Source organism: Scyliorhinus canicula, chromosome 1 (assembly GCF_902713615.1).
Source record: "Scyliorhinus canicula chromosome 1, sScyCan1.1, whole genome shotgun sequence".
Taxonomy (NCBI): domain Eukaryota; kingdom Metazoa; phylum Chordata; class Chondrichthyes; order Carcharhiniformes; family Scyliorhinidae; genus Scyliorhinus; species Scyliorhinus canicula.
In genome coordinates, this window is record NC_052146.1 from 117,057,203 (window position 1) to 117,083,598 (window position 26,396).

A 26,396-nucleotide genomic window follows, 5' to 3' on the forward strand; every position below is an offset into this window, starting at 1 on the left:
CTTCTGAAAAACTATTGAACAGTGGATGATAATGGCTGTTCTTTGCCGGAGGTGGGGTGGGGCATTCAATTGGAATATTGTGCAGTCCAGCCTCTGTATTTACTCTGATGCAATGTGGCTAATGCTTTGTAATGGCTTGCTCACAGATCATGTTCAGGAGCATCACAACGTGTTGCACCCGTGAGTGATGTGAATCTACATATTCCATTCTCAATGCCATCTCCCTCCCTCGCCCCGAGAAGATGAATGCAGCCACCAATTTAGTGAATATTTATGGTCAGTTTGCAAAGTACTTTTGCACTCGAATGCTCACAGTTTTCCATTTGTGTAGACACTTCAGTGAACATCATGGGGCCTTGGGGACCACATATAAAGCTTCAGCAATCTGCATATTTCAAACTGTGGATACTAACAGAATCACAGAAATGTTACAGCGCAGAAGGAGGTCATTTGGCCCATCATGTCTGCACCAACTCTCTGAATGAACAATTCACCAAGTGCCGTTCCCCTGTAACCCTGCACAGATTCATGGTAAATGAGTCAGAAATGAAAGGACAGCAGTTAGTCCAATTGCCACACAACTTTTACCTCCACTCTAGGAAGTGAACTGTAAATATGTTTGATAGAAATGGTGTTTAAAAGCATATAGAAAATAAAAGAGCAGTTAAAGAGAGGGAAGGATTGCTTAGAAGTGATTAGGGGAATCTAGTTGTTGAAAGTGATGGTGTGAAATACATTAAATCAATATTTTGCACTTTCCTTTTACAACTGATAGTGAAATTGAAATGTGGGTGTATTTGGAAGAAGATATGGAATTACTATTAGAGATGGCTGTAAAGATAACTTTCTGAAAAAAAATAGCAACTTATTCAGTCTTAATAACTTGCACCCTAGGAATGAAAGAGAAAGAGATACAGATACAGGGGCAGCACGGTAGAACAGTGGGTAGCACTGTTGCTTCACAGCTCCAGGGTCCCAGGTTCGATTCCTGGCTTGGGTCACTGTCTGTCTGGAGTCTACACATTCTCCCCGTGTCTGTGTGGGTTTCCTCCGGGTGCTCCGGTTTCCCCCCACAAGTCCCGAAAGACGTGCTGTTAGGTGAATTGGACATTCTGAATTCTCCCTGTGTACCTGAACAGGCGCCGGAATGTGGCGACTAGGGGCTTTTCACAGTAGCTTCATTGCAGTGTGAATGTAAGCCTAATTGTGACAATAAAGATTGAAAAAAAGAAAAAAAAAGAGACTGATAGAAAAAAGAAATACAGAATGAAAGTGAGAGAAGGTGAGAGAACGGAAGAAAGGAGAGGGAAAGTGAGAGAAATAATAAAAGAAAGAGAGACATAAATAGAATTGAAATAAAGAGGGAGGAATAACAAGACAGAAAGGGAAAGGACCAAAGAAATAAAATGTATGTGAGAGAGAGGAAAAGAGACAATAGGGGCAGAAATAACAAAACAGATCAAACGAGACAGGAGATACACAGAAAGGGAGAGAGAAAAAAAGAATGATAAGAAATTAAAAAAAGATACAGAAACAGCATGGCAGGAAGAAAGAAAAATGAGACTGAATGAAAGAAAGAAGGAAACAGATTTTTCCTTTATATGAACACAAGATTAGACAAAAATCCCTGTCCCTTGTAATAGATCAATGATAGATCAAACTATTAATATTTCTCTAACATATCCTTGTCAAATTCTTCCCTTACCGGAAATATACCAAACTGCATTTAGAATCCATTCACAAGTTTGAGTGGAATAATGACATGGGCTGGTTGTATGCTATATATTCTACATAATGCTGTTCCTGTCAATATTCTTCTTTACTATCGTTCCATAATTCTATTAGCCTTTGAGTATAAAACTTAATTCTGCCTTCCCTTTTTTTTAAATGGACCACGGTTGACAATTTGCCTTTGTCAATTGATTTCATAAACATCAAAGTCTCTTCAGAGAAGAAAGCAAGTTGAACTTGCCTTAACCTTTCCTCATAATTTAATTCCTGAAATCATCTTCGCAGTTTGCCTGACTCCATTCAAGGGCAGTCCTTGTTGTAGCTACTTCATCAGAGTGGCAAAGAAAATTCCAAATGTGGTCTGACTAATACACTATACAGCCACAATACAACCTCTTTTGATGAGTATTCATTCCATTGTACGTGCAACCTAGTTTCTTATTTGTCCTTTTTTACTGTAATGAAACATTGGATAGAATCATAGACTTATTTATTACCCAAGATTCGACTTCTGGTGGTGGCCATGGTGTGAGTGGTTACAAACAGGGCAGCTCCTGCTTGAAGGCACAAAAAAGAGCTCCTCTTTTCAGCCGATACTGGGTGGAATTTTGATGAAAAGGCATAGGTGAATGTTGGAGGAGTAATTTCCCCCGGGAGTGGTATGTCTGCTGGTTATCAAACCCGGCAGAAAACAGTGAGAGATTTGTCTGAAGAGTTGGAGTAGGTCTGTGCTGTTGAGGTTATTGCGACGTGTTAGGGGGTGAGCGATGATATCCTCAGGGGCGGAGAAAGGGGCCATCTGGAATGGGCTAGGTATAGGGCGGAATTAAGGGGACGGGAGTTAAGTGGGGAAAATGACGGATGGTAAAGGGGATTGGAGGCATAAGGCTGATAACGTGGAACATCTGGGGACTGAATATGCTGGTTTAAAGGTCGCGGGTGTTCACACACCTCTGGAGCTTGAAAGCGGGGGTGGTCTTTCTGCAGGAGACACACCTCCGTGTGAAGGACCAGGTTAGGTTAAGGAAGGGGTGGGTAGCGCAGGATTTTCACTCAGGGTTTGATTCAAAATCAAGGGGAGTGGCGACTTTAATGAGCAGGAAAATGGGGTTTGAGAGTGCGAAGGAGGTGAGGGATCCGGGTGGGGGATATGTGATTGTGAGTGGGGTATTGGAAGGGACACCGGTGGAGTTGGCAAATGTGTATGCCCCAAATTGGGATCATGTGGGTTTTATGAGGCGTTGGTTGCTGGCAGCGATCCCGGATTTGGCCACACACCAGTTGATCATGGGAGGAGATTTTAACTGTGTCCTAGAGCTGAGGGTGGATAGGTTGAGCCCCAGGTCGATGCGTAGGGATGAATAGCAAGGGAGCTGGGGGGGTTTATGGAGAGGATGGGTATGGTGGATCCATGGTGTTTACAGAACCCAGGGGGAAGGGAGTATTCCTTCTTTTCACATGTGTATAAGGTATATTTGAGGATTGATTACTTCGTAGTGAGTCGGGAGATTTTGGTTGGGGTGGAGGGGGCAGTGTATGTGGGGGTAATTATCTCGCACCATGCACTCCACTGGCTGGAGATTTGGTTTAGATCGGGATGAGACCAGAGGCTGGGGTGGAGGTTTGACTCGGGGTTGTTGGCGGATGGAGGTTTCTGTGATAAGGTGCGGGCAGCAATTAAGGAGTATGTGGAGTTGAATCAGAATGGGGAGGTGTCGGCAGCTATTTTCTGGGAAGTACTGAAGGCAGTGGTCCGGGGGAAATTATTTTGTTTAAGGCGCGTGCGGACAGGGAAAGGAGGGAGGAACGTGGCTGTCTCGTGAGCGAGATAGTGGAGATGGACAGGGAATATTCGAGGGTGCCCACCGTGGAGGGATTGGTGAGGAACAAAAACTTGCAGTGGCAATTTGACAGGCTGACAACGGGGAGGGCGGTAGGGCAACTGCGTAGGGCAAGAGGGGTGCAATACAAGTATGGAGAGAAGGCGAGCTGCATGTTGGTGCACCAGCTGATGAGGCAGGCTGCATTCAGGGAAATATTGAAGATAGGGACTGGGGCTGGGGATGTGGTGTTCGGAGCCAGGGAAAATAAATGAGGCGTTTAGGGAGTACTACCAGGCACTTTACGAGGTGGACCCGGGGGAGCGGAATGGGACATGGGGCAGTTTCTGGACGAGCTGGAATTTCCCCAGGTGGTGAAAGCAAAGAGGCAGGTGTTGGAGGAGCCCCTGGGGCTGAGGGAGGTGCTTGATATTAACAGGGGTATGAAGTCGGGGAATTTGATAAGGAATTTGCGATGGACCTAGCACCACATCTGTTGGGGGTGTTTAATGAAGCACTGGAGAAGGGTGGGTTGCCAGAGACAATGACGTAGGCAATAATCACACTAATCCCGAAAAAGGGGAAGGACCCGGTGGAATGTGGGTCGTATCGGCACATATTATTATTGAACACAGATGTGAAAGTATTGGCTAAGTTTTCGGCGGGGAGGATGGAGGATTGTGTCCCGGGGGTGGTTGCAGAAGATCAAACAGGCTTTGTGAAGGGCAGGCAGCTCACAAGTAATACATGTCTTCTGTTGAATGTGGTGATGAATCTGTCAGGGGTTCTGGTACCTGAGGTGGTGGTGTCCATGGATGCGGAGAAGACATTTGATTGGGTGGAGTGGCGGTACTTGTGTGGTAAACCATGTTATTGTCTTATATTCACTGTGCTGCATTGTACATGACTGGGATTGTCCAGGCTGGCTCCGCCTGTGGCTTCTCCCCTCAGGCTTCTGTATAAAAGTGGCAAGTCTCCGCCTTTGGACCCAGTTTGGTGTTTTTGCTGTTTAGTGTATTAAAGCCTCAGTTACATTTATCACTCATCGTCTATTATTGATGGTGTATCAACTTGTTTGAGGTTTTGGGAAGGTTTGGGTTTGGGACATGTTTTGTGGCATGGGTGCGGTTGCTGTATGTGACACCAAGGGCGATGAATGATATGAGCTCACGAAGCATTGACTTAACCAGGGGTACGAGGCAGAGGTGCCCGCTGTCGCCATTGCTGTTTGCGCTGGCCATACAGCCAATGGCGATGGCTCTCAGGGGATCGGCGGTGGATTATGAGAGGACAGAGGGAGCATCAGGTGTCGCTCTATGCCGATGATCTCTTGCTGTATGTTTCGGATCCGTTCGAGAGTATGGGAAGGATTATGGGCCTGCTGGGGAAGTTTGGAGGGTTCTCGGGATACAAACTGAATGTCGGGAAAAGCGAGGTATTCCTGGTGATTGAGTTGGGGCAACGGGCTAATTTAGGGGAGATGCCATTTACGATAGCGAGGAATAGGTTTAGGTATTTTGGGATTCAGATAGCGAGCGAATGGACGCGTCTCCATAAGTGGAACTTGACGAAGCTGGTGGAGGAAGCCAGGGAGGATGTTCAGAGGTGGCATACACTGCACTTAACATTGGCGGGGAGGGTCCAAGTGGTGAAAATGAATATTCTGCTGAGTTTCTTGTTTATTTTCAGGCTCTCCCAATCTTTACACCAAAGGCCTTTTTTCGGAAAGTGGACATGACCATCTCGGACTTTGTATGGGTGGGGAGGGTGCTGAGGGTGGGGAGGACCCTGCTACAGAGGCAGAGGCAACAGGGGGAGTTGGCGTTGCCGAACTTGCTTCATTATTATTGGGCGGCGAATGTGGATAAGGTGCGGCGGTGATGGGAAGGAGAAGGGGTAGAGTGCGTTAGGATGGAGGAGGAATCTTGTAAGGAGTCTAGTTTGAGGGCTTTGGTGACGGCAGCGTTGCCAATGGCTCCGAGTATTCAGGGAGCCCGGTGGTGCAGTCCATGGTGAAGATATGGAATCAGCTGAGGAGGCATTTTAGGGTGGAAGGGATGTCGGTGATAACGCCGCTGTGCGAGAATCATGGGTTTGAGCCGGGGGGGAATGGATGCTGTATACAGGTGGTGGAGGGAAGTGGGGCTGGCCAAGGTGAGGGATCTGTATTTGGAGGAAGGTTTTGCCATTCTGGAGGAGCTAAAGGGAGCGTAGAGCTGCCGAGGGGGAGTGAGTTCAGGTATCTGCACGTTAGGGACTTTGCGCGAAAGGTCTGGAGGGGGTTCCCTAGGTTGCCGGGATATACCCTGCTGGAGCGACTGCTGCTTCCAGATGTGGAAGGGGAAGGAAGAATTGGGGATATATGTTTTGCGGTTTCAGAGAAGCCTGGGCTCATGGAGAGGAAGAAGGCCGATATCGTGGCCTTTGCTTCTCTGATTGCACCGGCGGTGAATTTTGCTAGAGTGGAGGTCGGCATCGCCACCGGGGGTAGTGGCATGGTTGGGTGACCTGTACGACTTTCTGCAGTTAGAGAAGATAAAGTATGAGTTAAGGGGCTCTGCAGGGGCGGGGCGTGGAGGGGGGGGGGGGGGGGGGGGGGGGGGGGGGGGGGGGGGGGGTGAGTTAAGGGGCTCTGCAAGGGGGGGGGTGAAAATTGGGAAAAATCTGTATAGACTGTATAGTTGATTGCTGGGAAGTATGTTTCCCGGGGTGTTTATTTGCTGAAACCTGTTTTGATACATGTTTGTAATAAAATACATTTTAAAAGAAATTATAACCCAAGATTCACTGCAACAATTTGCCAAAGTACTTCAGCAGCACCTCAAAAACCTGAAACCTCTGCCACCTAGAATTAAGGACAGGGCAGCATGTTCATGAGAACACCATTACTTTTAGATTCCCCTCCAAATCACATATCATTCTGTCTTGGAAATATATCGCTGTTCGTTGATCATTGGGTCAAAATCCTGCAACTAATAACTGTGGGAGCAGCTTCATCACACGGATAGCAGCATTCAAGAAAGTAACTCACCACAACCTCTTTAAGGACAACTAGACATGAACAATAAACCAATGATGCCTAAATCCGTTGAATTAATAGAACTTTGAAAAAAATCCCATGTCTTTACAGCATATTATACCTCTGTTGTCTGCATGCGTTTCCTCCGTGCTCCGGTTTCCTCCCACAGTAGAAATATGTGCAGGTTAGGTGGATTGGCCATGATAAAAATTGCCCTTTAATATCTGGTGGTGTGCAGGTTAGGTGGGGTTATGGGAATAGAGCAGGGGAGTGGGTCAAGGTAGGGTGCTCGTTCAGAGGGCCAGTGACGACCTAATGGGCTGAATGGCCTCCTTCTGCACTTTGTGTTCTCTGGTTCTTTGGTTAATACATATTCCCTTTCTTGGGTCTTTGCTTACATTTTAATTATTTTAAACTGCACTTGCCACATACTGGTCCAAATTCTCTTCAGAATTTGATTCTTCATTATTTGGACTGCTTTTTAGGTACTTACAAGTTTGGAAACTTTGCATGTACATTTCCAATAGACAATACATTTCATTTCATGAGGCTGCAACATACCTCATTGGTGGAGAGTACAGTGTCTTCATCCAGACTCAGCACAGCATCTGTTGTTATGACATCATAGGGAAAGAAGCGACTGCTCATGGCCTTGAAAAAAAGAGGCATCAAGATTAATTTGGGACCTTCCCTACTCAAATGTTCCCATTTATATTCTTGTACAGTGAGTACCCCAGAGGCGAAGACAGCCACTTGGGCTGAGGTGCCTGAGCAAGAGGCAGCTCCCTTGGGAGAGAAATTGAGGAAACTAGATTTTAACAACTTAATGTAACTTTCGCCTTGTTTGTTATTCCCTCTGTGTTGGCTGATTCATGTCAGGCTGTGGTTCCACAGCTATCTGTTGTTCCCTATTATATTGTCTATTGCATTTCTCCATGCATGGTCTCAGTGAGTGGTAGTAGGTTGTTAAGACTTGTGTCTTAACAACCTACTACCACTGGGAAGTGTCATTGCTGAACCCAACCCAGTCCTCACCAAGTGCTCACAGATGCAAGTGCTGCATGGCAGTTATCGGCAGCAGGAACCCTGGCTGATATATTTGCTTCTCCTTTGTCTTTCCCCTCAGCACAGACCAGGGTATTGAGTGCAAAGCTTTCCTTGACTGCCTGCCATATTGGGACGAACATGTGGCAACTGAGCTAGGGGTGGCACAGTGGTTAGCACTGCTGCATCATCGTGCCAGGGACCTGGGTACGATTCTGACCACGGTGCCTGTACAGAGTTTGTACATTCTACCCCATGTCTGCGTGGGTTTCCTCCAGTCGCTCCGGTTTCCTCCCACAATCCTAAGGTGTGCAGGTTAGGTGGATTGACCATGCTAAATTGCCCTAGTGTGCAAAGGTTAGATGGGGTTAGGGTGGGCGTATGGGCCGAGGTAGGATGCTCTTTCTGAGGGTCGGTGCAGACTCAATGGGTCGAATGGCCTCCTTCTGCACTAACTAGCTGGCTTGTAAAGCAGACCAAGGCCAGCAGCGTGGGTTCAATTCCCGTACCAGCCTTCCCGAACAGGTGCCAGAATGTGGCGACTAGGGTCTTCTCACAGTAACTTCATTTGAAGCCTACTCGTGACAATAAGCGATTTTCATTTCATTTCATTTCTGGAGATTCTATGAATTCTATTCTATTCCATCAGACACCCAAACCCGAGGAGAGAGGAGTAACTGGAATTAGCAGATGTGGCATTCTGGGTTCCTGGAATTAAAGAGTAATCTTCAGAACACTGTTGCGAAGAAACTTGGAGAAAAATCATCAGGATATTAAAAAGTTGTAGTTTAAAATTCTTCGAACAATTTTGTTTTTGGGAATAAGAGCTTGTTTGACTGACTGCCTAAAATCGTCCAATCTAAATAATGAGGAATCTTTTCACTTTCTGGTGGGATGTGGGAAGGCAGTCAGGCAACCAATGACAGATGCAAGTTGGGCGGGGTAGTTAGAGGCAGCAGGTCATGTGATTACACCTCCTGGAAGATTTCCAAATAGAGTTGGCAGCTATACTCATGACCAGAACCACCTTTCGCCACTGCCTGGTTGATGTTTATCACAGGTGAGACAATTCTTATGGTAGGTGTGATATTGACAGAATATCTGGGCCCATTCTGTGGAATTGTGAGCCTTGGACCTCAACCACCACTAGCCCCCCCCCCCCCCCCCCCCCATTTACTTTTGCACATAATTAGCAGGTCATGTTAGAAGTAAAATTGCTAATCACACCCAACAGATTATTAAAGTTTGTTAAGAAAAATAACCTTGGGCGCGATCCAACGGCCACGCTGCTCCAGAAAAGCAGATCGCTGCGCGTGGCGCAGCATGGCCGATGAAAGCCAGAGAACCCGCTCCTGGGATCTACCTGATCGCCATGCCTCGCGAGGTCCAACCCGACCTTGCAGAATGTTGCGACGTACATTCCATCCATTGTGGAAGGGTTCACTTTTTTTAGCAAATCTGCATGTTAGAGCGACAGTTAGCCTCACTCTAAAGTCCTGAGTAACTGGAATTACCAGATGTGGCACTCTGGGTTCCTGGAATTAAAGACTAATCTCCAGAACACTGTTGCTAGCAAGCTTGGAGAAAAATCATGAGAATATGAAAAAAATTGTTTTTTAAAATTCTTTGAACAATTTTGTTTTTGGGAATAAGAGCTTGGGCGGGATTCTCCACCCCCCGAGATTTGGCAGGGGTGGGAATCGTGCCGTGCCGGTCGGCGGGCCCCCCGCGCCGGTCGGCGCACCCCCCGTGGCGATTCTCCGACCCGCGATGGGCCGAAGTCCCGTCACTGACAGGCCTCTCCTGCCGGCGTGTATTAAACCAACTACCTGACCGGCGTGATTGGCGGTGCGGGTGGGCTCTGGGGTCCTTGGGGGGGGGGGGGGGGGGGGCGCGGGGCGATCTGACCCCGGGGGGTGCCCCCACGTTGGCTTGGCCCGCGATTGGGGCCCACCAATCGGCGGGCAGGCCTGTGCCGTGGGGGCACTCTTTTTCTTCCACCTTCGCCATGGTCTTCACCATGGCGGAGGCGGAAGAGACCCCCTTCCCTGCGCATGCGGCGGTATGACGTCAGCAGCCGCGGAGGCTCCAGCGCATGCGCGGACTTACGCCGGCCGGCGAAGTCCTTTTGGCCCCGGCTTGCGTGGTGCCAAAGGCCGTTCACGCTAGCCGGCGGAGTGAGAGCCACTCCGGCGTGGGCCTAGCCCCTCAATGTGAGGGCTTGGCCCCTAAAGGTGCGGAGAATTCCACACCTTTGGGGCGGCCCAACGCCGGAGTGGTTCACGCCGCTCCAACATGCCGGGACCCCCCGCCCCGCCGGGTAGGGGAGAATCCTGGCCCTTGTTTGACTGACCGCCTAGAATCATCCGAGGCTTTGGGATTCATTCCCTTCCGAGGCTTTGGGATTCACTCCATTCGTCTTGGAGACCTCAGGTAAGTGCTGTTCAATACTGGTCGCCACAAACGGGGACCAGATAGAATGACTCATGTGACGGTCTCCCAGAGGATCACCCCCCGGGGTCAGATCGCCCTGCGCCCCTCCCAGGACCCCAGCTGCATGCCCTTTGGGCAGGGTGGTGCCCTGATACTGCTAGTACCACATGGGTACCCTGGCAAGTCCAATTCTAAAGCCTCTTGACCAGCATTAACCTAGACTTCCTTGAACAAGAACCTTCATTTTATCTGCAGTTGTAACTATTTCATGTCCATGCGGTATTCTCTGGATGCAGGTTACATAAAGTCCATGATTTTGTTTAGAGACTGCGCGCAGTTTACATACAGTTTGTGTATGTGGCCTATACAAACTGGACACAACTATCACCAGGATATGTTAAAGATATTAACAAGCCACATACAGGTTGTCTGTAGGCTGAAAATATGCAGCTTCCATACATGTGGGCTACATCCAGGCTGTGTACAAGTTTATACCCACTGCCAACCTTTCAGAAAAACAGAAAACAAAAATGTTCAGACTACACACTGGTTATATACTCGACATTTTTGTTATTCATTCAAGGGATGTGGGTGATGCTGCTGGGCCAGCATTTATTGCCCATCCCTAATTGTCCTCGAACTGAGTGGCTTGTTAGGCCATTTCGGAGGGCTTTTTAATAGTCAACCACAGTGCTGTGGGTCTGGAGTCACATTAAGGCCAAGCCAGATAAGGAATGAAGATATCCTTCCCTGAAGGATATTAGTGAACCAGGTGGATTTTTACGACAATCGAAAATAGTTTCATGGTCATCATTAGGCTTTTAATTCCAGATTTTTAATGAACTCAAATACCACCATCTGCCTAGGCGGGGTTTGAACCCGAGTGCCCAAAGCATTACCCTGGAGGTGAGATCTTCAGGCTTTCACGCTTGCGGGATCCTCCGGTCACGCCGACGGTGCACCCCCACCAGGGTTTTCTGGGGCTAGAAGGCAGATTCAATGGAAAATCCTATTGACAGCGGCGGGACCAGAAGACCCTACCGCTCGCCAGCAGCCCACCTCCCACCACTGAGAAATACACCAATGGGAGGCCAGAGAATCTCGCCCGAGGTCTGTGGATTACCAGTCCAGCGACAGTACCACTACGCTACTGCCTCCCCCATGCATGCTGTATACAGTCTCAAACTATATATTCAGAAATCACATATGCCGTGTACACAATAAATGCTGATAAATACTGTGTTGACATTACATACAGAATTTACAGCACAGAAACAGGCAATTCAGTAACCAGTCTGTAGTTATTTTTTTGCTCAACATGGGCTTCCTCCCACTCTATTTACTTAATTTCAACTGATCAACATATACTCTTTTGTTCCTCACATACTTCTGCTTAAATTTAGCCACATGATCTACATACATCTACACGAGCTAATCAGAGGGAAAATAGAGACTATTGTTGTTTGTGTTGAGAATTAAAAAAACAGAAAATTGCTTTTTATACGGCACCTTTCCCAATCGCAGTATATGCCAAAGTGCTTTACAGTTAATGAGGCAATTTTGAAGACTGAATGCAGGAAACAATTTACCCACAGCAAGCTCCAATAAACAGCAGTGTGATTTGACCAGATAATCTCTTTTAGTAGACTTCCAGTGGCGGCATGTAGGTAGCTCCCGCCAGGGCATTTCTTTTTTTGGCCCTTTTCCCGGGGTGTTTTGGTGAATAAGCTCTTCCCATCTGACGGTATAAGAAGCCATCAGACGAAACTTCGTTGACAGGCTCAGGGGCTTCACCAGGCTCCGCAGGAGAGAAGATGGTGGTGGCGGCTCCCATCACGGATGGGTTACTGGCAATTGAGTTTGATAAGCACTTCGAGAGGCAATGAAGAGTGATGACTGAAATTCTTCGAAAGTCAATCAAAGGAGGTGCTGGGTCCCATCTGAGAAAAGTTGGAAAGAACGTTGGAGATGGTGAAGGAGCACGCGAGGTGTTGAAGGCTGTGGAGTCAGCTACGGTGAGGCACAGTGATTGCCTCGCTGGAGGCCAAGATCTCATTGGTGGTAGAGAATAATAAGAGTCTGAAGGCAAAGGTGGACGACCTTGAGAATCTGTCGAGGAGACAAAACCTCAGAATCGTGGGGTTGCCGTAGGGTGTGGAGGGCCCGAAGCCTACTGCTTATTACTCCCAGATGATTGGGAAGATGATAGGGGAGGGTGGACTCGTGTCCCCTCCAGAGATGGGCAGGGCCCATCGAACACTCCGGCAGAAGCCTCGGGCGAATGAAACCACCACGGGCAACCTTTGTAAGATTTCATAGTTTTCAGGGGAAGGAGCGGGTCCTGAAATGGGTCAAGGAGCACCATGATTCCAGATGGGAAGGGAGCCTCATTAGAATTTGTGAAGATGCTGAAGCGGAGCTTACGAGGAGCCGGGCGGCCTTCAATAAGGCTCAGGTCACATTGTACAAGAACGGAGTGTAGTTTGGAGTGGTGTATCCAGCGAAGCTGTGAGTTACCTACGAGTCAAAGGACTATTGTTTTGATGCTTCAGAGGAGGCTGCTGCCTTCATTTAAGATCATGCATTTGGTTCAAGTTCATGGATCTTTTTGGGGACGTTTATTTTGTTGATGAGAAGCCAGAGTCTTTGATAACATATTCGGTGCTGCCAGTCCTTGAATGACAGGCGCAGCCGGTACATGAGGCCGAATGCAGGGCCTCCTTCCCAATTCCTCCTCAGCTTGTTGGGTGGCCAGCTCTCCATCCTCACTGGCTGGCTCCTGTTCCTGTGGGGCAGGCTCCGTTGCTGCAGGGTTCTCCATGAGCAGATCCTGCTCGTACAGCCTCAGTGCATCCCCCAGTGTTGCGTCGGCTAGGATGATTGCAACCATTCCTTTTTTAAAAAATAAATTTAGAGTACCCAATTATTTTTATTTTTTCCAATTAAGGGCCAATTTAGCGTGGCCAATTCACCTGGCCTGCACATCTTTGGATTGTGGGAGTGAAACCCACGCAGCCATGGAGAGAAGGGGAAAACTCCACACGGACAGTGACCCAGGGCCGGGATTCGAACCCGGGTCCTCAGCGCCGTAGTCCCAGTGCTAACCACTGCGCCGCATACCGCCCTCGGTGGCAACCATCCCTGGTCAGATTCCGAAATCCATTGTCTTCAGGGGGTGAAAGGCAGGTATGTTAGCATGGTGTGTACCCCCGTGCTCAAGTAGGTCCAACGGACTACACGGTGGCCCCGGCCTGTACTGCAGTCCCTTCCCCCTAATGTCCCTGTCCCCCCTAGCTCCCTCCTTCCCAAACCCACTCCCGGCCATTCCCCCTAGCACTCTGCCCTCCGCACTGCACCCCTGGCCCCATCGGTGCCCAGCACCCAGCCCTGCTGGCAGGGGTACCGGTGCCTGGCACTACCAATGTCAGCGCTATGTTCTGCAGACCCCGTCTGGTGCCCTCCTATAGGGGTTGTTGTGAGTGTTGCCCTTGGGTGGGCCATGAGATGGCTCACCGGAGGGTGGCGCCTGGTTGTGGGTAGGGGGGGGCTTGGTGGGGTGGAGGTTGGGTGCAGGGAGGGGTTGAGAGTGGGGGAATGGATGGGTGCACCCATACGGCCCGTATCGCTCTAAGCAACTGGGGGTCATGGTGGGTGGTCAGTGGGTTTGCAGGAAGGTGGCTATCTTGCAGGCCATGGCAATGGCGGTCCGTGCCTGGACACCCCAGTCCCGGTGGTCACTCTGGTCCCAGGGGTCACACCGACGCCACGGCTCGTCCCCTGGTCAACCCCGCTACTCCCCTCGGCCCTGGCAGATGCTCCCCTATCCTCCACCAGCCATGCCAGTGGCACAACCGGCAACCCACTGTCACACCTTAAACATGACCTACTTTCGCTCTCCATCAGCAGCCGCTGTGCCTTATTCCCGATTTTTAAAACCACAAGTGAACATCGCCTTCGTTACTTCCTCCTGGCAGAGGCAGAGCATCGTGGGAGCTCTGGAGAATACCAGGACGGGCCTGTTAATTATATGCCAATGGTGTTTACTGTATGTGCTTCAGAGAATGCCTTCATGCTGCGGTCGAGGCACCCATGCATGGCATTTCGACGCGCACTCGGCGCCGGCTTGGATTTTTGGCTGACTTGTGATTCTCCGCCTGATCGCGCTTCCCAATTCAGCCACTGGAGAATCCTGCCCTATGTTCTCCAGGCGGAGTTGACTTGCAACCATTGATGATGCTCCTGGGAGCACAATCCAGCAAGCAATTCAGTGTTCCACGCTCCCCCACCCCCAAGTATGGGGGTGACTCGACCCACCCCACCACCACCAGGGACCACTGTAGTAGGGAGAGACCCCCACAGGGACCCCTGTAACAGGAGGTCTATTAGCACCAGGTTAGTTCTCGAATGGTGACTATGAGCTTTTCTTTGTTTCACTCTGTGGGTGGGTTTGGTGACCATCTTGAGTGGGCTTTGGGCCTACACTCTCTGGGCAGGCGCTTGATAATCCCTCTCAGTGGAAATGGCTAGCTTTGGGTTGAGGGAGGGTCAGAATCCCCCAATTTGGTTTGTCACCTGGAGTGTAAGGGGGTTGGTTGCCCAGTAAAAAGGTTGAGAGTATTTGTTTACCATAAGAATCTTAGGGCTGATGTGGTGTTGTGGCAGGAGATAGATCTGCAGGTAAGGGATGGGACCAGGCTGCCGAAGGTGAGCCAAGTGTTTCAATCGGGCTTCAATGGCAGGGTCTGGGGGGCAGCAATTTTTATTAACCAACGGGTTCTTTTCTCAGCTGGCAAGAGTGTGGTAGACGCTTATGGGAGGTACATGATGGTTACTGGGTTCTTGGCAGGCACGTTGGTGACATTGGTCAATGTATATGTCAAGAATTGTGATGATATGCCTTATTAGGAAGCTGTTGGCTTCAATTTCAGATTTGAATACGCACCAATTGATTTTTGGGAGGTGATTTAAACTGCATACTTTGATCCAAAGTTGGATCATAAGACCATAAGACATAAAAGCAGAATTAGGCTACTCGGCTCATCGAGTCTGCTCCGCCATTCAATCATGGCTGATATTTTTCTCATCCCCATTCTCCTGCCTTCTCCCCATAACCCCTGATACCCTTATTAATCAAGAACCTATCTATCTCTGTCTTAAAGACACTCAGTGATTTGGCCTCCACAGCCTTGTGTGGCAAAAAGTACCACAGATTCACCACCCTCTGGCTGAAGGAATTCTTCCTCGTCCCTTTACTCTGAGGTTGTGTCCTCTGGTTCTAGTTTTTCCTACAAGTGGAAATATCCTCTCCGTGTCCACTCTATCCTGGCCTCGCACTATCCTGTAACTTTCAATAAGATCCCCCCTCATCCTTCTAAACTCCAACGAGTACAGACCCAGAGTCCTCAATCGTTCCTCATACGACACGCTGTTCATTACAGGGATCATTCTTGTGAACCTCCTCTGGACCCTTTCCAAGGCCAGCACATCCTTCCTTAGATACAGGGCACAATACTCCAAATGGATCTGACCAGAGCCTTATACAGCCTCAGAAGTACATTCCTGGTCTTGTATTCTAGCCCTCTCAATATGAATGCTAACATTGCATTTGCCTTCCCAACTGCCGACTGAACCTGCACGTTAACCTTAAGAAAATCGTGAACAAGGACTCCCAAGTCCCTTTGTGCTTCTGATTGACTAAGCATTTCCCCATTTAGAAAATAGTCTCAGCCTAAATTCCTCCTTCCAAACTGCTTAACCTCACACTTTTCCACATTGTATTTCATCTGCCACTTCATTGCCCACTCTCCTAGCCTGTCCAAGTCCTTCTGCAGCCCCCTTGCTTGCACAATACTACCTGTCCTGCAACAGATCTTTGTATCATCTGCAAACTTAGCAACAGTGCCTTCAGTACCTTCTTTCAGATCATTCATGTGTATTGTGAAAAGTTGTGGTCCCAGCACAGACCCCTGAGGCACACCACTAGTCACCGGTTGCCATCCTGAAAAATACTCCTTTATCCCCACTCTATCCATGCCAGGGTCTTACCCTTAACACCTAGGGCTCTTAACTTATTTAACAGTCTCCTATGCGTCACCTTGTCAAAGGTCTTCTGGAAATCTAAATAAATCACGTCCACTGGTTCTCCTTTGTCTAACTTCCTTGTTGCCTCGTCAAAGAACTCGAACAGATTTTTCAGACATGACCTCCTTTGACAAAGCCGTGCTGACTCAGTCCTATTTTACCATGCACTTTCAAGTACTCAGCGATCTAAGCTCCACTGTCCTTGGCTCCTTCATGTGCAAGAAGTGTGTCCAGTTGCAGCTCCTGTTAGATCACTTGACGGCTCTGGAACTGCGGATGGACTCACTTTGGAGCATCTGCGATGCTGAGGACGTCGTGGATAGCACATTTAGCGAGTTGGTCACACCGCAGGTGAAAGTTACTGAGGGAGATAGAAAATGGGTGACGAAAAGACAGAGCAAGAGTGGAAGGCAGTCCAGGTGTCCCCTGCGGTTATCTCCCTGCAAAACAGATATACTGCTTTGGATACTGTTGAGGGAGATGGTTCACCAGGGGAAGGCAGCATCAGCCAGGTACATGGCACTGTGGCTGGCTCTGCTGCACAGCAGGGCAGGAAGAAGAATGGCAGGGCTATAGTGATAACAGACTCAATCGTAAGGGGAATAGACAGGCGGTTCTGAGATCGCAATTGAGACTCCAGGATGGTATGTTGCCGCCCTGGTGCAAGGGTCAAGGATGTCTCGGAGCGGCTCCAGGACATTCTGGGGGGAGGGTGAACAGCCAGCTGTCATGGTGCACATAGGCACCAACGATATAGGTAAAAAACGGGACGAGGTCCTACAGGCTGAATTCTGTGAGTTAGGAGTTAAACTAAAAAGTAGGACCTCATAGGTAGTAATCTCAGGATTGCTGCCTGTGCCACAAGCTAGTCAGAGTAGGAATGTCAGGATAGATAGGATGAATGCGCGGCTCGAGAGATGGTGCAAGAGGGAGGGATTCAAATACCTGGGGCATTGGAACCGGTTCTGGGGTAGGTGGGACCAGTAGAAACCTGGGCAGGACTGGAACCGATGCCGTAGGGGGGGTGTTTGCTGGAGCTGTTGCGGGGGTTTAAACTAATGTGGCAGGGGGATGGGAACTAATGCAGGAAGTCGGAAAGGTAGTAAAACAGGGACAGAAACAAAAGGCAGTAAGGTGGAAAGTGTAAGGCAGAGAAGCCATAGTCAAAAATCAAAAAGGGCGACAGTACAAGGTACAGTGACTGAGGGGAGCTCAGTGAATAGGCCCAGTAATACTAAAAGGAATAAAACGGGAAGTAAAAACATAAATGGTGAGCGACGTGGCAGGTTGTTACATGAAGATATGGGTTCAATGACAAGGAAAATTAGGAGAAACGTTAAAAGGAAATATAACTTAGGAGAGGTTACTGATCGAGGTGTTAAGATTCAAAACAGAGGTATAAAAGCCAACATAAATGTACTTTATCTGAATGCTCGTAGTATTTAGAATAAGGTAAATGAGTTGATGGCGCAAATCATCGTGAATGACTGTGATTTAGTGGCCATTACTGAAATATGGTTAAAGGATGGTCACGACTGGGAATTAAATATCCAAGGGTATCAAACTATTCGCAAGGACAGAGTGGATGGTAAGGGAGGTGGTGTATCTCTATTATGTAAGGATGACATCCGGGCAATAGTAAGGGATGACATCGGTGCTATGGAGGATAAGGTTGAATCCATTTGGGTGGAAATCAGGAATAGTAATGCGAATAAGTCACTGATAGGAGTAGTCTATAGGCCACCAAATAGTAACATTATGGTGGGGCAGGCAATAAACAAAGAAATAACTGATGCATGTAGAAATGGTACAGCAGTTATCATGGGGGATTTTAATCTACATGTCGATTGGTTTAACCAGATTGGTCAAGGCAGCCTTGAGGAGGAGTTTATAGAATGTATCCTCGATAGTTTCCGAGAACAGTATGTAATGGAACCTACGAGGGAACAAGTGGTCCTAGATCTGGTCCTGTATAATGAGACTGGATTGATTAATGATCTCATAGTTAGGGATCCTCTCGGAAGGAACGATCACAATATGGTGGAATTTAAAATTCAGATGGAGGGTGAGAAGGTAAAATCAAACACTAGTGTTTTGTGCTTAAACAAAGGAGATTACAATGGGATTAGAGAAAAGCTAGCTAAGGTAGACTGGGAGCAAAGACTTTATGGTGAAACAGTTGAGGAACAGTGGACAACCTTCCAAGCGATCTTTCACAGTGCTCAGCAAACGTTTATACCAACAAAAATGAAGGACGGTAGAAAGAGGGAAAATCGCCCGTGGATATCTAAGGAAATAAGGGAGAGTATCAAATTGAAGGAAAAAGCATACAAAGTGGCAAAGATTAGTGGGAGACTAGAGGACTGGGAAATCTTTAGGGGGCAACAGAAAGCTACTAAAAAAGCTATAAAGAAGAGTAAGATAGATTACGAGAGTAAACTTGCTCAGAATATAAAAACAGATAGTAAAAGTTTCTACAAATATATAAAACAAAAAAGAATGGCTGAGAATATTGGTCCTTTAGAGGATGAGAAGGGAGATTTAATAATGGGAGGAAATGGCTGAAGAACTGAACAGGTTTTTTGGGTCGGTCTTCACAGTGGAAGATACAAATAACATGCCAGTGACTGATAGAAATTAGGCTATGACAGGTGAGGACCCTGAGATGATTGTTATCACTAAGGAGGTAGTGATGGTAAAGCTAATGGGGCTAAAGATAGACAAGTCTCCTGACCCTGATGGAATGCATCCCAGAGTGCTAAAAGAGATGGCTAGGGAAATTACAAATGCACTAGTGATAATTTACCAAAATTCACTAGACTCTGGGGTGGTCTAGGCGGTTTGGAAATTAGCAAACGTGACACCACTGTTTAAAAAAGGAGGTAGGCAGAAAGCGGGTAATTATAGGCCCATGAGCTTAACTTCGGTAGTAGGGAAGATGCTGGAATCTATCATCAAGGAAAAAATAGCGAGGCATCTGGATGGAAATTTTCCCATTGGGCAGACGCAGCATGGGTTCATAAAAGGCAGGTCGTGCCTGACTAATTTAGTGGAATGTTTTGAGGACCTTACCAGAGCGGTAGATAATGGGGAGCCAATGGATGTGTTGTATCTGGATTTCCAGAAAGCCTTTGACAAGGTGCCACACAAAAGGTTGCTGCATAAGATAAAGATGCATGGCATTAAGGGTAAAGTAGTAGCATTGATAGAGGATTGGTTAATTAATAGAAAGCAAAGAGTGGGGATTAATGGGTATTTCTCTGGTTGGCAATCAGTAGCTAGTGGTGTCCCTCAGGGATCAGTGTTGGGCCCACAATTTACATAGATGATTTGGAGTTGGGGACCAAGGGCAATGTGTCCATGTTTGCAGTCGACACAAAGATGAGTGGTAAAGCAAAAAGTGCAGAGGATACCGGAAGTCTGCAGAGGGATTTTGATAGGTTAAGTGAATGGGCTAGGGTCTGGCAGATGGAATACAATGTTGACAAATGTGAGGTTATCCATTTTGGTAGGAATAACAGCAAAAGGGATTATTATTTAAATGATAAAATATTAAAACATGCTGCTATGCAGAGAGACCTGGGTGTGCTAGTGCATGAGTTGCAAACAGTTGGTTTACAGGTGCAACAGGTGATTAAGAAGGTGAATGGAATTTTGTCTTTCATTGCTAGAGGGATGGAGTTTAAGACGAGGGAAGTTATGCTGCAATTGTATAAGGTGATAGTGAGGCCACACCTGGAGTATTGTGTTCAGTGTTGGTCTCCTTACCTGAGAAAGGACATACTGGCGCTTGAGGGTGTGCAGAGGGGTGAGGGGAGATATTATAGAAACATACAAAATTATGAAGGGACTAGATAGGATAGATGCGGGCAGGTTGTTTCCACTGGCGGGTGAAAGCAGAACGAGGTGGCATAGCCTCAAAATAAGGGGAAGTATATTTAGGACTGAGTTTAGGAGGAACTTCTTCACCCAAAGGGTTGTGAATCTATGGAATTCCTTGCCCAGTGAAGCAGTTGAGGCTCCTTCATTAAATGTTTTTAAGATAAAGATAGATAGTTTTTTGAAGAATAAAAGGATTGAGGGTTATGGTGTTCGGGCTGGAAAGTGGAGTTGAGTCCACGAAAGATCAGCCATGATCCCATTGAATGGCGGAGCAGGCTCGAGGGACCAGATGGCCCACTCCTGCTCCTAGTTCTTATCTCATCTTTAATAATGGATTCTAAAATCTTACCAATGACCAAAGTCAGGCTAACCGGCCTATAATTTCCCACCTTCTGCCTCCCTCCCTTCTTAAACACCGGTGTTACATTAGCCACTTTCCAGTCCTCTGGGACCCTTCCTGCCTCCAGTGATTCCTGAAAGATCACCACCAATGCCTCCACAATCTCCTCAGCTATCTCTTTTAGAGCCCTGGGGTGCAGACCATCCGGTCCAGGTGACTTATCCACCTTCAGACCTTTCAGTTTCCCCAGAACCTTCTCCTTAGTGATGGCCTTTATGCTCACCTCTGCCCCCTGATTCTCCTGGAGCTCTGGCATTCCACTGGTGTCTTCCACCATGAAGACTGATGCAAAGTAGGTATTTAGTTCATCTGCCATTTCTTTGTATCCTATTATTACTTCTCCAGCCACGCTTTCCAGTGATCCAATGTCTTTTTTGCCTCTCTCTTACCTTTTATATATTGAAAGAAACTCTTCCTATCTTCTTTTATATTACTAACTAACTTGCACTCATATTTCATCTTCTCTCCCCTTATTGCTTTTTTAGTTGTCATCTGCTCGCTTTTAAAGGCTTCCCAATCCTCTAGCTTCCCATTATTCCTCGCCACTTTGTATGCTTTTTCTTTTGCTTTTATTCTGCCCTTGACTTCCCTGATCAACCATGGATGCCTTGTCCTCCCTTTAGTATGTTTCCTCCTCCTTGGGATGAATTTCTGTTGTGCCTCCCGAATAACACCCAAAAATCCCTGCCATTGCTGTTCCACTGTCTTCCCTGCTCGGCTCCTTTTCCAATCAGATCTGGCCAGCTCCTCCCTCAGGTCTTATTATTGTTTATTGTGTATTGTGGCCTAAGTCATTGGCTCCTTCGGGAGTGGCGAAGGCATTGTTGGCGCTTATGGAGCAGATTGGGGGGTGGGGGGGGGGGGGGGGGGGTGGGGGGGGGGGGAAGAGTGCAGATCCATAGTGGTTCATGCACCCGAGAGATAAGAAATTCTCGTTCTTCTCTCCAGTCCACAAGATTTATTCCAGGATCAACATTTTGTGGTAGAGAGGTCTCTTCTCCCTTGGGTGAGGAAAACGGAATACTTGGCTATTGTAATTTTGGAGCATGCTCCGCATCTGGTGGACTTGGTTTTGGAGTCGGGTCCCACTCAGTGTCCGCCGTGGAGGTTGGACGTAGGATTATCGGCGGAGAAGGTGTTCTGTGGGTGTATGTCAGGTTCAATAAGAATGAGTCTGTCTCACCCGCCATGCCCTAGGGAAGGCTTGAAGGCGGTTATTAGAGGAGAGTTAATATCATATAAGGTGCATATGGATAGAGAGATAATGGTGGAGCGGCAGAGGTTGGTGGATGCACTGGGCAGCATGATGGTGCAGTGGTTAGCACTGCTGTCTCACGGCACCGAGGTTTCAGGTTTGATCCCAGCTCTGGGTCACTGTCTGTGTGGAGGTTGCACATTCTCCCCGTGTTTGCGTGGGTTTCGCCCCCACAACCCAAAGGTGTGCAACCTCGGTGGATTATAGAACATAGAACAGTACAGCACAGAACAGGCCCTTCGGCCCTCGATGTTGTGCCGAGCAATGATCACCCTACTCAAACCCACGTATCCACCCTATACCCGTAACCCAACAACCCCCCCCCCCCTAACCTTACTTTTTAGGACACTACGGGCAATTTAGCATGGCCAATCCACCTAACCCGCACATCTTTGGACTGTGGGAGGAAACCGGAGCACCCGGAGGAAACCCACGCACATACAGGGAGGACGTGCAGACTCCGCACAGACAGTGACCCACCCAGGAATCGAACCTGGGACCCAGCCAAAATCCCCCAGCCCGAACACAACATGGGAGAATCCCCCACACCCCCCATGGTGGGCAACCCCAGCCCAAACACACGCGGGTAAAAAGAATGCCCCTACCAGTGCCACCTGTGTGCCTTGGCAGTGTCAGGCTGGCACTGACAAGGTGCCCAGGTGGCACAGCCAGCGCACCCAGGTGGCACCACCCTGCCCAAAGGGCATGCAGCTGGTGGTCTCCGATCCCCCTGGAGACCCCCACGAGTGCCGTTCTGTCTGGTCCCCGTTTGTGGGCATCAAACTGTGCTCGCCCAAGGTCAAGGATTGGCCACGCTAAATTGCCCCTTAATTGGAAACAATTAATTGGGTACTCTAAATTTATTTTAAAAAGAAGGTTGGTGGATGCTATCCTGGAGGAGGGCCACAGGTATTCGTGTGACCCTAGCCCGGTGCTCCTAGCGAGCAGGAAGAAGCTGCAGTCACAGTTCGATCTGTTGTCCACGGGCAAGGTGGTGAGCCAGCTGTGGTGTTCAATAGGGATTTTAAAAAAATAATAATTTAGAGTACCCAATTAAGTTTTTCCAATTAAGGGGCAATTTAGCGTGGCTAATACACCTAGCGTGCACATCTTTGGATTGAGGAGGTGAAATCCACGCGAACACGGGGAGAATGTGCAAACTCCACACAGACAGTGTCCCAGAGCTGGGATTGAACCTGGGACCTCGGCGCCATGAGGCAGCAGTGGTAACCACTGCGCCACCGTGCTGCTCTAAATAGGGATTTCTTTTACGAACATGAGGAGAAGGCTTCCTGGGAGATTATTCAGGTTGAGGATTTGGGAGGCAGCTTGGTTACCACCCTGGATAAAGTCAATGATGCATTTTAGGCTTTCTGCAAGGGTAGCTATAGGTCGGAGCCCCCGGTGAGAAGGTTGGATACTTCAACATTTTTAGATGGATTGGCTTTTCCAGCGGTGGGGTGTGAGAGATGGGAAGAGTTGGATGCCCCGTTAGGCCCTGAGAAAATTTTGATAGGTACTGGTCGGATGCAGTCTGGGAAAGCTCCCGTGCCTGATGGGTTTCCTGTCGCATTTTACAAGAAGTTTACGGATCAATTGATCCTGCTGCTGGTGTATATGTTAAATGATTCCTTGTCCCAGGGCTTTAAAAAAATTTTTTTTATCCCATCCTTAAAATTACAAAGCCAATGGACAGAGTGGACAGAGCAAACCCTTAATCCATCTCATTGCTTGCTCCAAAAAACAATTCAAATTGAACACAATTCATGGTCTCCACAAGAGAGACAGACAAGATCCAAGCTGACAAGAAAAGGCATTGCCCTCATCTTGGACTTGATCTGACGTTTGATCTTAGCCAAAAGGCCTAGAAGTGATTGTCTTGTTATGCTCTAAGTGTGGCATAAGCAGCTTCCTTGTGGTGCACTTGACAAAGGAAAGTTCAGACGTGGAGATAACTTCAACACGTTTATTAAACTATATACACTTCTATTACTCGGGTTTGACACTACTGTTAATCCTACTATAGCTACCCAGACTGGCTAACCAGTCTGCTACAATCCACATGGTGGGAGTGATATTGAATCAACCCTGTGTCTGTACTCACTGACTGTCTACACTGGAAAAAGGCAGATCATGTGTGTGGTGTCCTTTATATATGGGTTGGTGTAATGCCCTCCTGTGGTCGTGTCACCTCTGTGTGTATCGTGAATGCCCATTGGTCGTGTCCTATCTAACTGTTCTGTCGGTTGAGTGTGTGTGTGTGATATCTCTGGTGCTCCCTCTAGTGTCTAGCTAGTCTACATGTATTTACATTAACCCCTTGTGTATTTACAATGATGCACATCACCACAGTGATGTCCTGGGAATCTTTGCCCGCTATACTTTTTTCAGGCTTCTATTTCTCTTCTATAGAAGAAGGATAAGGACTACATGGAGTGTGGGTGATAGCGGCCTATCTTCTTTTGAATGTTAACGCTAAGATGCTGATTAAGTTGCTGGCGTTGAGGCTGGAGCCCTGTCTCCCTGGGGTGATTGCAGAGGATCAGACAGGCTTTACTGAGGGTCGGCAATTGTCAGCCTATATTTGGCGGATATTGAATTGAGCTCGGGATATTGCTTACTGAATTGGAGAACAAGACAGCCGTGTCTGATGTCCCCTCTCCAATTTTATTTGCAATTGAACTCTTAGCCATTGCTTTGAGAGGTTCAGGTAAATGGAGGAGATAAAGCAGGCTGTGTGGGGGGGAGGTGGGGAACGGGGATGAGGCAGAGGATGTCCTTATATGCTGATGATCTGCTGCTACTGGGTTATGGACCCAGTCCCCACTATGGGTGAAATAGTGAAACTACTGAGGAGATTTGGCACCTTTTCCAAATACCAGTTGAATCTGGCAAAGAGCGAGTACGTTCCCGAGGTGGGGATCCAACTTGGGGTGCTGCCTTTTCGCCTTTTGCCAGATTTGCTTCCAGTATTGGTGTGTCCGGATGGCCCCCAATTGAGACCAGCTCCATAAATTGAACAACATGAATCTGGTGAGTAAGATTAAGTCCGTTTTGCAAAAGTGGGACAACCTTCCCTTGTCCTTGGTGGGCTGAGTCCAGTCTATTAAAATGAATACTCTCCCAAGGTTTTTGTTGCCTTTTCAGTGTCTAAGGTTAATAAGTAGATATCATCCTTTATACGGGAGGGCAGGGCCCCGAGGATCTTCAGGACAGTTCTTCAAAGGAATAGGCAGTAGGGGGGCCTAGCATTGCCCAATTTGCTCTTTTAGTATTGGGCAGTCAATGTTGAGAAGGTGCTGGGGTGGTGCATTGATCTGGGGTCCATATGGGGATGGATGGAGGCAAGGTCATGTGGGGGATCTCATTTGGGGGTGCTGGTGATGGCCTACTTCCATTTTCTCCGACACAGTACTCTTCGAACTCAGTCGTTGTGTCCACTCTTAGGACATGGAGACAATTCCGGCAGCACTTTAAGCTTGGATCCATATCGAGATTGGCCCTTATTTGTGCTAATAATTTATTTGAGTCATCGAGACTGGATGCCCCATTTGGGATGTGGGGCAGGAAGGGGCTTGAGGGATTTGGGGATTTGTTTGTGGAGGGACAGTTTGTCAGCTTGGAGGAACTGATGGTGAAGTTTGGACTTTTGGGGTCAAAATCCTTCCGGTACCACCAGATCCGGAATTTTGTGCGAAGGGCCTCCCCAACCTTTTCCGTGGTTCTGCTGCCATCACTGATGGGGAGGATTCTTTCCTTGGTGGGATCGGAGGAGGGTAGCACATCTGGCATCTATGAGCGGTTCCTGGCGGAGGAATCAGTTCTGGTGGATGAGGTGGGAGGAGGAGTTGGGACCTTTAGTGGATGATGAAGCGTGGCATGAGGCCCTTTGTAGAGTGAACTCTACCTCTTTATGTGCATAGCCTGGCCTGATCCAGTGGAAGGTAGTGCATAGGGCTCACCTGACCAAGGATAAGATGAGTGGTTTCTTTTCGGGGGTAGAAGACAGGTACGAGCAGCGTGCCAGGGGCCAGCCAACCACACACGTGTTCTGGTCATGTCCCAAACTGGTCAACTTCTTTAGCACCCTGTCAGCGAGTCTGAATGTTGATCTGGGGCCTTTTCCCATTTTCGGTCTGTCGGACACGCCGGGGCTGCAAACAGGGGTGAAGGTAGATGTCATTGATTCGTTGATTGCCCAGAGATGAGTTCTGCTGGGGTTGTAGTCTCCTACTCCACCCGGCGCCTTGGTATGGTTGGGTGGCCCTATGGAAGTTTTGTACCTGGAGAAAGTTAAGTACACCGTTGGGGTCAGGTGAGGGGTTCTACCTGAGATGGCAGTCATTCATTGCCTACTTTAAGGAATTAGTCACCGTCAGTTGCTAGGAGCGGGGGTGCGGTTAGGTGGCAAGGGGGTGGGGGGGGGGGGGGGGTAGATTTTATTTTTCCTTTCTTTTGTAGGTGAGGTGCATACATTTGGTTATGTTTTTGTTACTTAGTTCAGTGTTACATCCGCTGTTTATGATGTTGGCTTTGTTATAAAATTTATTGTAAATGGAAAATATTTATGTTTTAGTTATGTTGATTGAGGAATAAATATTGGCTCAGATACCAGGAATAACTCCCCTGATCTTCCTCAAAATAATGCCATGGGATCATTTACATCCTCACCCAAGATACCAAATTAGGTGGGAAGATGAATTGTGACGAGGATGCAGGGATCTTACAGCA

General features: G+C 48.0%; 1 protein-coding gene across 1 annotated transcript in view; it reads right to left on the reverse strand.

The window, feature by feature from the left end:
- LOC119966592 (exostosin-1-like) overlaps positions 1-26,396 on the reverse strand; it is a 448,243-nt gene that overhangs the window by 31,614 nt on the left and 390,233 nt on the right. Inside the window, exon 8 of the mRNA XM_038798553.1 lies at positions 7,132-7,221. Within this exon, the coding sequence (XP_038654481.1) occupies positions 7,132-7,221 (90 nt within the window). The remainder of the gene's footprint in view (positions 1-7,131; positions 7,222-26,396) is intronic.